Source organism: Anolis sagrei, chromosome 2 (assembly GCF_037176765.1).
Source record: "Anolis sagrei isolate rAnoSag1 chromosome 2, rAnoSag1.mat, whole genome shotgun sequence".
In the NCBI taxonomy this organism is placed as follows: Eukaryota; Metazoa; Chordata; class Lepidosauria; order Squamata; family Dactyloidae; genus Anolis; species Anolis sagrei.
The window spans coordinates 50,276,604-50,288,975 of NC_090022.1; the positions used below are offsets into that span (position 1 = coordinate 50,276,604).

A 12,372-nucleotide genomic window follows, 5' to 3' on the forward strand; every position below is an offset into this window, starting at 1 on the left:
GGAAAGGTCCTTAGATTCTTGTTTTCATACCTATCTGTCTGGCATGTATATCTATGAGGGATTTTCATCAACCCAGGCAGGTTCAAAAGCACTCCCACAAAATGTCTTTCTTGGTCTCCCTTTTCCACCAAGTAGTTAAAAAAAAGAGAAAGAGCAGGAGTATAGAATAAGGATCCACATGAATTCTTCTCTGCAGAAGGAACCTCACCAGACCAGTAGACACAAAAGTAAGCAATGCAAAAACCTCAATTTTTCCAATGTGTCAAACATGGCAGGTACTATTGCCTTTCTCAAGAGGATGAGATGTTGCTGGAATGATTGTATCCCAACCTCACCTTTCAGGCAGAGAAACAGGAGTCACTTGAGGACAAAAACCACTCTCCTCACTGAGAAGTAAACAATTCCATCCTGTTTCTCTCACACATGCACACAACAAATATAATACCCATAGAGCATATGTGTGTAAGAAAGACGGAGGGGGAGATTTTTATAGATGGATCTACACTGCCCTATTCCAGGATCTTATCCCAGATTATCTGCTTTGAACTGGATTATATGTGTCTACACTGCCAGATAATCTGGGATAAGACAATAATCTGGTATCTGATCTTGGGATATAGGGCAGTCTAGATCCAGCCTACGTAAATATTCCTCCACCTGCTACCTCAAAGGAATGAAACCACATAGAACCCAATGAGTCTGGCAGCTCAGAACTAGATTTGAAACTAGTCCAGACAGATGGCTTTGTAACCTCTTCACCTCCAGGTTCTGCAGATGGAGTTTTGTCTCCTTTATTTTGCTTTTCAATAACCCCCTTGCATTTTAAAGCATTTCCTCCCACCCCATTCAAATCATTTCCTGTCCTACAATGGAAAGCAATGGAAAAGGAGAAACTACAATGCAGCCTGAGCCCTGCCACATGCACAATGGAGGACCTTCTTACAGCGACACCAGAGGTGCTCCAAGTGGCCAGCTTCTGGTCAAAGGACATTTAGTATAATGGCAAGTTTTTAACTTTGTGTTTTTAAATACGTTAAAACTGTACCCTCAATTTTCTTCTGCCATAATAATTAATACATAAATAAATAAAATAACCAATGTTTTGTGGATTGTGAGTTTGCCTTGATTCTCTGTCTTTCAAATATGTTAGCTTCACATTTTCAACACTTACAGTCTACAAATATACACATTTACTTACAGATTGCACACAGTGAAATCTCAGATAGTCAGAATAAGCAGATTCCAACATGATTCAGTCAAAACACTCAGAATATCCTTATCAGTTTCCCAAGGAAGAAATCCCACGATTACACTGGATAAATAAATTCCTCTTAATGCTCAATTTTACATTCCTTTTAAATACTTCGTGAAAAGTTTTCATCTCATCCCAATTGTCAGGTACTCGTTGTTAGCACATAAATATTTCTTGGATTAGTTTAATTTAAAGGCATCTTCTTCAACAGGACCTTGACGAATCTTTTCTAAAACATCTAGTTTATGGTAGAAAATAATGCCAATTGTGATTTTAATGAGAGATTTAAGTTTTTTATTCTTGTCAAATGAAAGCTTATTTTATTATAATGGACTTTTAATTGTTTATGAATTCCTTTTTCACAAACAATTATGCGTATGAAGAAGATAACCTTATGAAAAAAAGTGTTAATTGTTTACATAATGTGTCTTGAATGCTTTTGTGTGCTTAGGTTTTTACCATGATAATTACTGCTTCAAAATAAGCAGTGAAAATTAGAAATGATTGTTGAAGGCTGTGTAAACAAGTCTAATATTGCTGCAAGAATAAAGCACAGAGTGGTAAAAATGATGAGATCAGTAATTTCTCTTATTACTGACAGTGACTTTTCAGCCCAAAGTAGACTTTATTAAGAGGCTTGTAGACTATAGAAAATATTTCACCTGGTCTCCAAGGTGCACCATCCACAGTAAGCATCAGCTGCAGCCAAACAATCAGTACATATAGTATATTGATCACAAGCAGCTACTTTCACACGAGCGATCTGCATGAGAAGAAAAGACCCAAGACAGGGACATTTTATAATAAACAGGCATTCTGAGTTCTATCGCGCAGATAATAAATATCTGAACAACAACTGAGTAAGCTCAGCGTCTTAAACAACTTCCTTAGATTTTATTCTAAGGCTGGATCTACACTGCCCTATATCCCAGGATCTAATCTCAGATCTATGCAGGGACATGAGAGAAGTGTCCCACAAGGATGGTAAAACATCAAAACATCCGGGAGTCCCCTGGGTAGCATCCTTGCAGACTGCCAATACTCTCACACCCGAAGCGACTTGCAGTTTCTCAAGTCATTCCTAACATTAAAAAAAATCCCAGATTATCTACTTATCCCAGATTATCTGGCAGTGTAAACTCATATAATCCAGTTCAAAGCAGATACTCTAGAATCAAATCCTGGAATATACGGTTCCGGCCCAGCGTACCTGTCCGGCGTATCTCCTTCTACGTCCCACCTAGGAGTTTAAGATATTTTGGAGAGACCCTGTTCTCGGCCCCGCCCCTGTTGCAAACACGGTTGGCGGGGACGAGGGACAGGGTCTTCTCAGTGGTCGCCCCCCACTTGTGGAATTTGCTCGCCAGGGAAATTAGGTCATTTTCATCCCTCCTCTCCTTTAGAAAGAAATTAAAAATGTGGATGTAGGACCAGGCCTTTGGGTAATCTTGCGGACTTGGTGATGATAATGATGACAATTGCTATGGAAATGGTTTATGGACAAGCTTAATAGAGACTACAATTACAGAACTCAGTGGGATGACAGCCACTAGACTGGCTCCCCTTTTAATAGACTTTATTGTATTAATTTAAAGTTTTAACTATTTATAATTATTGATTTTGATGTGTATTTTATTGTATTTTACATGTAGGCATCAAATATGTGCTGGCTGGAAGCTGCCCTGAGTCCCCCCTAGGGGGTTGAGAAGGGCGGGATACAAATACCCCTAATAATAATAATAATAATAATAATAATAATATACGGCAGTGTAGATGCAGCCATAGTTTAATGCTAAGGAATTATGGAAGTTGTAGTTTTACAAGGTCTTTGGTCTTCCCTGCCAAAGAATATAGGTGTCTCACCAAACAACACATCCCAGGATTCCACAGCATTGGGCCATGGCAAGTGGTGTCAAGTTGCATTAATTGTACAATGTAGAGCAGGCATGGGCAAACTTTGGCCCTCCAGGTGTTTTGGACTTTAACTCTCACAATTCTTAACTGCTGGTAGGCTGTTAGGAATTGTGGGAGTTGAAATCCAAAACACCTGGAGGGCCGAAGTTTGCCCATGCTTGGTGTAGAGGCACCCTTAGGATTTTTATATGAGGATCTCTTTAGAAAGCAAATTCTGTTAATCTTAGCTAGTTTTTTTTAAGCGCACTTTTTGTCCTACTGACACACACAGCTGCAAGATTTTCTACCCATGAGAAAACCTCTTTTCTTATAGAAGTAGTTTTTGCAGCTGGGAATGATCTTCCTTTAAAAATAACTGGCTTTTGCCATTTGGGAATGCTCTCACTTTGATTCTATGCACACCTGCACTCATACAAGAAAAGACACATAGAGAAAGGTAAGACTGGTTGCTGTTAACAGTCTCATTTCCTGGAAGTCCAGGGAAAAAATGACTATAAAAGGATTTTGAGAAGTAGTGCATTTTATTGCCTTAGGTTTTTTTTAACATGTCTAGGATGCACAATCCTTATAGTTTTGTTATTTTATTTATTATCTAAAAGTTGCTATTTGTCTTGAATCCTTCATATGGGAAGTGTAAGAAATGGAACGTGCTAATGGAAAAATGGAACCTGTCTTTTATCTGAACAATGTTTAGTTATCTGGACAAGAACATTAATGAACGTTTGACAAGAAAATTTCTATATTTCTTTTTCTTTCTTTTTTTTTAAGTGTCATCCTTAAAATGGTCATGAAGGCTCTTGGCAACTTCTGTTTTTTCTGTTTTGTTAAAAGAAATATGAAAACAGTTTCAGTAATATGTCCATCAGGCTGCATATGAATAGTTTTGGATATTTTCAGATATCTGTTATAAGTATCCCGCCTTTCTTGCAAGGGCTTAGAGCAGCAATTTCTAGCCTTGCAACAATCCACTGGAAGTAGATTAAGGAAGGAGATGGTGAATTGGCCAAGAGCATTCAGTGAATTTCCAAACTGTGAAGCAATTTTAATGTAATTTTCCAAATACAGAAACAACCTGACTTTCTGTCCTATGTTTGCTCTACTTTATAAACCTCTAACTTGAGAAGAGCATATGCAACACTATCATGATATGCAAGTGGATCAATTTCTCCAGCCCTCAGAATATTTATCTTAAACCACTCAGAAGTAATACATTCTCTTGTACTGCCACCAGCATTGCCCTCATTCAAAAAGTATGCTGTTATATAATGGCTAAACTTTGTACTTCTTTCTTGTGAATCTTTCCCCATATACTCAGGACCCATCTACATGGTTTTGGGAAAAGGATGACCTTTGAGATAATAACCTTTTGGAAAACACGAATCTCCAAAGCCTTTGGGAAGTGTGACCCTTTTGACATTCACTACTATTTGGAATATCATAATCATTTTGTAAAGTATGATCTTTCTGAGAAAAGCTAAAAACTCATTTGAGTGAATCTTCTCTTTAGTGGTAAATATCCACTAGTATTTACGCAAAGCAAATTAGGTTTCTCAGTTGTTAGACTGATAAACTGGTTATATCTTTGAACTGTTGGGAACAAAGATTATGCCAATGCACAAAATATATAGCAGATCTTCAGAAGTGTTATTTTAGTTGTCCAAAAACATCTACTCTCCCATAAAATATATTTGGTTTTAACTCATACTCTCCAGAGAAAAAATAAGTACTCTTCATTAAAAGTAACATAGTTGGTTTACTTACAAACTTTCGTGTATTCAACATATAGGTTCACTGCTTATCAGTTGAAAGTTTAAACAATAAGTTCTCTAAGGCATTTTGTTGCAATCTCTTTTCTGTCTTATGTCTAATGCATAACAAGCACTGACTATACAATACACGCACTGACTTCTAAAATGAAGTCTTAGTCTGAAAAGTCCCAGATCTGATCACAGGGTCTGCAATCTCTCCCACAACCTCAAACAACATAGAGTTAAGTAAAACTGCATACCAAATCACACACATACAATACATTAATCAATCTGAATTATATATATATAACAAATAACTAGTATAGGAGAGTTGTAGAAGGTTATTTCCAACACATGGATCATTTCATGCACTTCAAAACTAAGTTCAAAATGTGCCTTTGCACTACATCAGCAAGGGTGCCAAACGATGACACCAAGTTCTCTGCAGCTCCGAGGCTACTATGGAAATGAATTTTGGACAAAGTAAGAGTGACTGTCAAGTTGTGCCACCCAGAAAGCAAACTCTCATGAAGGTATGTGAAAGAAAGCCTTTAATATGCACCAATGCTCTGTAGCTTGTGTAACTACCATCTGGGACTCAACAGGATTTCTTATGTAATCATCTGCATAGTGAAGCCACTTTCCTTAAAACTGGTTTGAAACTGCATTAAATGGTCAGTGCACTGTAGTGTGTGGGTAAACCAGCTAGGTGGCATCTGAACAGAACTGTTCACATTACCTTGTGGGGCTGCACCTATGTTAGGCAAAGTCAGGAAATGTTCCAAATTTTCCCTAACTTTCCCTAATGCAGGGCACAACGCTGCAATGGGAAAGGGGTGGAAAGTGAAGTGAGCCACTCCACACCTGCCCCAGAGTTTTCTACTGATGTAGACGCGCCCTATGGTAATCGGAGAAGAGACAAATTGTATCAATAAATGCTTGTATTCTAAATGTTCATTGACAGGATAATATGACTATGCTGGGTAAACTGTTGTGTTCTGAGATAGAGATAGGATTCAGCAAAAAATTATATCATCTTCAACAGAATCTTATATGAGTTCTGTAAATTGGGAGTGGGCGCTATGGAAGAAATTACAGCTGGAGGATTTAAATACCAACTACAAAATTATTGGTTGCACATCTGTTTCAGCAATTTCAAAAGGAATGCAGGTTAGATCACTAATGCTTCGAAATTTAGTTTCTTTTCAGCTCGCAGTTTTGAGGCACTATGAAAGAAGTAATTATACAAAAAAGAGAACTCGTTATGTACAAGACAATTATCTATAATGCACCATGTATCTATTTGATTACACAGACCAACTGTGTATTGAGAATTTTTTTTAATGTAATGACCATTTTAGCACAATGAAAGTGTTCTGAAATTCAGTGACAACTAGAAAAATGTATTATTTACTTTTACTATATCCAAAAATAGGCAATGAAAACTATTCGGAACTAGACTAAAACACTGAAAGAGGTACCTGAATTTTTTAAAATGGAAGTATAGTACCAAGATATTACCAAGTAGGCAACTATGCCAAAAACATTTCCTTTCAGGATATTTTGTTAAGAAATGTGGGTTTTATAATATCAGCTGACTAGAGGTTGAAAATTCAAAAGTTATAAATAATAAAGTGAGAATATGGATAAACTTGATTCCTGATCAGGCTCCACAGAAGTCCATAATATTTAAATTTTTCCCTAGTTCTACTGTGTGATTTCATGGTATTGAGAGAACATGTTCTGCAAAAGAGTCTTACCTGATGAGATGTCATTAAATACAGATAGCTAGAATCAGAAGGATCAAACTGCATGATGGGGTGGACAGGCTCACCATAAGCAACAGTAATTGATTCTCTGCTCATCACATCCATAAAGCTGTTGAAGTTTATCTGAAAGAAATAGATCACCATAAGATCAGCAGCTCTTTTGTGTGTGTGGAAAAAGGAAAACTTAAGTGTATATGTTAACATCATGCAAAAGTCGAGGGCAGGTTTTGGTGTCAAAATGATCACATTTTGATATAATGAATAAGCTGAGGATCATTCCACAGAGAGGGGAAAGCATCAATGCCAATACAGGAGTGGGCAGTTGCTCCTAGCCAATGCTGCCATTTTCTTGCCCAGACATTCAAAAGGACCAGAAGTAGCACCATGACAGAGACATCTTTCATGTTCTCCTGGGATGGACTAAGCTCTTGCCTTTCGCTACCCAGAAAAGTGAATACTTTCTATTTGGTAAGAAATAAGATATAGTACTCAAACAAACTTGTGGATAAATTAACCCAGGCTTTCGTGGTTAGCTTTTAAACTAAATTTTCTAGACTTATTAGGCTAACAGAAACATGCAAAATATATAATGAGTCCCTTCAGGGAGATAGAGCAGAATATAAATAAACTTTTATTATTATTATAGTTTTATTATAATTTTCAAAGCCCAATGACATCTTCATCAGACAAAGATGGTAAAAAAATCATGTAGCGAATGCAAAGTGAAAGTATTGCCTATCTGTATCTGGCTTCAAGTGTAATTGTGGTGAACAGTTTATAGAGGCAGAAAAGCCTCCTGACTAGTCGCACAAAAGTATCACCATAATGTGTAGATACTACACGCACATGTAACAGGACATTACAAGGCAGTATGTTTCTCAATTAAAACACAACAATTTAGTTTTTTATAATGATGAATTACCATAAAGAGGACACTTGGATAAGACAATCAGAAGTAAAGCTAACCTTGATTTGCCTAGGCTAGAACTAAGTACCATGAAGGCAGAAATTTGGAGGACATCTTTGAAATATTTTTAGAATGCAACTAGCACGGTCCTATGTTTCCAAAACAATGCAAAGGCTTAGCAAAATATATTATAACATAGTTAATATATAGAATATATTACCATTATCTCTTAGCCAAAATGATGTATCTCCACGTGGACTGCTCAAATATACTCTCCTGTCACACAATTCTGGAAACATGGCTGCTTCACACTTCCTTTTTGTTTGTTTATTGATCTCTTGAATATGCCATTGACAATGGGCTCTGTGAAATGTCATTCTGTGGTGTACTTTAAAATTTACCGGATCAGGTTAATTCCCTATGTGATAGGAAATCGTAATTGCTCCTTGGGGAACTGGCCAAGCATTGCTTCTGCCTCTTTTATTCTCTTGTCTTGGGTGGAAAACCTGAACTGTAACTCATACCAAGTACTCTGTATTCCATGCCAAGTCACAAGGAGCCCCAAGGTAAAAAAGCTTCTGGTTGTGCAGCTGTGTAGTAGAATTAGATTACAGTTATCTGGACAAATTATCCTAGCAAAGAGCAGCCAGGAGCCTCTCTCTAATGGAGGTTTAGCAGATAAAACTGATATGATAATGGAAGAAGGACTGTTACTATCGTGTGAACACTAATGATATGAGGAATGTATCTGCAGCCACTGTCCTGCGCTGCCGATTTAGATGTCAGATGCTTAGCGCTCTGTTGAGTAACCCTGCCTTCAAGCAAATATCAAACCAGAGAACCTCAGATATCTTTCCCACCTTCCTGCTTAGGAACATTTGGAGAGCAGTGGAAGAAATTGGATTCCCTTCTGTTCGACTCCCCTATTTTGATCTAATATTCCACATTACGTGTTATTATCTCCAGGCTGATACAAAACAGATTCTGGACATGTCTTTCCTTAAGGGTGACATCTACTTAATAGGTTTACTACTGAAGCAGCTACAATGAATGGCAATTTCGAGTGGCAAACCTGTTATTCAGTAAGTAACATAGGGATTGTTGCAGCTTGTGGTTGTTCTTGACTTGATGCATTTATCATGTCTTAAATCGTGGCTTCTATTGTTTCAAGATAGGTTAAATAGGCATATTACATACATTATTCCAACACCACTTCTATAGCTGAGCAACGGGGAGGACCAATAAGTGTTATTCCAAGGAGGGGGTGCATCAGCATAGATGTGTATGTGCGCGTGTGCATCTGCTTGTGTGTTTTACAAGTACCAATCAAGGCAGGGCACAATTTATAAGAGGTCATTGTTAATAACTAAAAGCTCTGCAATAGCATTTCAACTGCAGGCATTTATTTCTGTAATATATTAAATGGCATCTTGATTGCGCTACAGCCACAAATGCTGATTAAAAGTTAAAAATTAGCAGATATTGTATATCACTATAGAGCTTAAAATCACACCCAATTGCTTTTTTATTGAAGAATAAAAGCATATGCATTGAGCTTCTCAAGTGATTCCCCCCCCCCCTCTGTTTTAGTGAAGAGTCATGGACTAACATGCAAGTTTTACATTTATCAAGTAGGGATTTCTTAATTATATCATCGGTTGTCTGATCAAGTATGCTCTACATCAGCACAACTTTGACCACGCTGTCCTATCAATATGATTTAACTCTGAACTATTAGGAAATATGAGAGATTGCAGTGAATCTCCCAAGCAGAGTAACTCATGAGCTATAAAGAAGTTGAATAGTTCAACAGCCCATTCCACCACTTTCCCACACACACAAGGTCTAGTAGATAAGCATTCATTGTGTGGGATAAAAAAGTAGTTTCAGCACAGGTTCATATTGTAAAATGCCAAAAATCCCCCCCCCCCATTTTTCAGGGTGGTCTGCGAGAAGGCCTTACTGGTACATTATTTAAACTGTTATGTTTATTCATATCATGATCTGATCACCATGCTCAATATATCCCATACACATGGGAGTATTGGGATAACGATACAAAAGGTTTTCTAGGATAGATCCCCAGCCCCCTCCAAATCAAACTCAGCCCCCCCCCCAATCAAACTCAGCCCCCCCCCCCCCCCCCGAATCAAAATCCTGGCTACGGACCTGTTGTCAGATAATTCTGGATTCTGTCTGAAGTAATCTTTATCAACTCCTGGTCCCGTAAGTGCCCAACTCATGATAATGGTGAAACCAGACAGACTAAGTTCACATCAATATCCCACTTAAGCACTCTTAAGTCTTGGAATTTGGGAATATTTATATGGGAATTGAGCAGACTCTTCTGACTGATTAGGCTATTTATAGTTCTATATACATAACAATTATTTAGGAAGAAACACAGGCATAGCAATGTCTGGGTACCTAAAATTCATTGCACTCCATTACATTGATTCATTACATCACCATATGGCCACCAGGATGTTCTTTATCAGAATAGGTAACAATGATCTATTACACCACATAATGTAGCCCTTCTAGTCATCTTTAAATTTAGCCTATCTTTCATTCAGGTTTGAGGCATTACACAGCTCCAAAGTGCCATTATGTCTGTTAGGCTTTTGGAAAGAACTGAAATCATGGCCGTGGAACCAGGCCTTTGGCTAGCAGACATAACGACACTTTGGACTCTGAACTGGACCATATGATTGTTATAATAATGGAAATGGCTATTATTGTACATTTATGGTTTTTATATTGTTGTTCACTGTGATATTGTGGCATCAAATTGTAGTTGCTTTGAGTCCCCCCTTGGGGATTGAGAAGGGCAGGGTAGAAATTTTGTAAATAAATAAATAATTGTGAATACCTTCTGTGAAACATAAGCATTCGAGTGTTAATTTCTGATAAGAGCTTTTTCTCTGATTCTTTTGGTTCTCTCTTTATGCCCGCTGTCATTTGACCAATCAACACAAACCATACCAGAGAGGTTCACAATCTTTGTTCCTCCCTTTGCAACATATCTTTTACCTTAAACTTTATCTTTTGTACACTGAACTTCTGACTGTCTGCCATCTAACCTTACCAAAGAGGGTTACCTAGAGATCATGTGCCTAGGTTATTATAGGTTATCTCATACTCACATCCCACAAAATGAGGCTGATGATTTTCCTCTTTCTCTGCCTTGATTGATCATAGTGGTGTTTCTTATCTTTGTTTAAATTCCAAAGAATCTGGCATTTATCCAAGACTGTAGTTGGTTCATTAATGATCCTGATTCATACAGACACACTCCAACTGACCTAAGTGCTTTAATTAAATCTTATGCCTGGCCTACAACACAATGTTGATGTGCTTATCTAATCTTTTGCAAGAATAGCACACTAAATAGGCTGGTGGGAGAGAAATTTGGTTGATCTAAAACTTTCAAAAGACATGGCCAAATAATCAAATATTACTGTACATCCAAGAAATTGCTTGGGGACTTTGGGGTTTAGAAAATACAACTGCACAAAATTTTATTTACCCAGAGTGCATAAACTAGCAATTTTACTATTTATGAGAAGTGCATGGGATCCTTAACAACAGCAAGCACTCAGGATGTTGTATAGCTACTTTCAAAATCTACTGTGGATATAATTGAAAGAAACTTGCATCACTTTAAAGAGTAACATATTTATTATATCATGAGCTTCTTTGAATGACAGCTCATTTCATTAGGGGTATGATTTTCCTGAATTTCAGTAGAAGCATCCTGAGTTAACAGTTTCCATTTTGTTGAATCTTTTTATTCCCACTCAGCCCTATTCCTTCCTTGTCATCTGTATAGCTGAAAGGATTTTTTTTAGTAGCATCAGCACTGAGAGGAGAGTACAGGAAGGCTGGAGAAACACAGACTTTCTGTGTTCAGTTATTGCAGTGTTTTTGCTGGAAACAATGGAATAAAAGCTCGAGCTTGAAAAAAATTAAAAATTTGGTCCAGCAGAATCTGTGTGTGCATATCTACAACAGGCAAAGTAAGCAGCAGCTACCTCCATGATCCCTTAACTAAACATGTTTGACCAGCAGAACAGAGAGAAAAGGAAGAACGGATAAGCCTGGCTTACCAGGTGCCCCACATCCAGTATGTTAAAGAAGCAGAGATTGGTAAATTTGGCCATGAGAATGGAGATCTGTCTTAAGTTCCCATTTTGAGAGAAAGGTGAGATAAAAAGTAAACAAATGAGTAAGAAATGACAGGAAAAGTAAAGGCTGAGAATGGAGATCTGTCTTAAGTTCCCATTTTGAGAGAAAGGTGAGATAAAAAGTAAACAAATGAGTAAGAAATGACAGGAAAAGTAAAGGCTGTTGAAAGAATGCATTGCTGAATACATTTAGAAAAATGATCTTAAAGAATCTCCAGACAGTTTAACATCTTTTGGTTTACTTATGCAAGATTTACTTAAGCTGGCTGTTTCATTTCAGGTGTATATTTGCTACTTTGGGAGAAAAAGTCTGCTAAAACATTTAATTGTTCTTCCTTTTTGTGGCATAGCAACCTATCCTAATTCTTTCTGTTATTTCTGCCTCCCTTACTGAATTATCTGTTAAAGAGGTAATGCCCAGGAACTCATCTGACTTATACCTGTATATACACATGGTTGGGGAAGAGTAAATTGTGGGATCACAGCTAAATTAAATGCAGAATGTACGGACAGTGCCAGCAGCTTAGTCGTTCTCTGTCTTATATCATTAGACTGGACATGAATCACAGAAACCACTTCCTTCCTCCTTTCTGAA

At 37.5% G+C, this 12,372-nt stretch overlaps 1 protein-coding gene across 1 annotated transcript in view; it reads right to left on the reverse strand.

Moving 5' to 3' along the window:
- The window catches only part of PLXND1 (plexin D1), a 223,417-nt gene that overhangs the window by 135,658 nt on the left and 75,387 nt on the right, over positions 1 to 12,372 (reverse strand). The window contains exons 3-4 of the mRNA XM_060766263.2: positions 6,675 to 6,806; positions 1,915 to 2,015 (exon numbers count right to left, since the gene is read on the reverse strand). Of these exons, the coding sequence (XP_060622246.2) occupies positions 1,915 to 2,015; positions 6,675 to 6,806 (233 nt within the window). The remainder of the gene's footprint in view (positions 1 to 1,914; positions 2,016 to 6,674; positions 6,807 to 12,372) is intronic.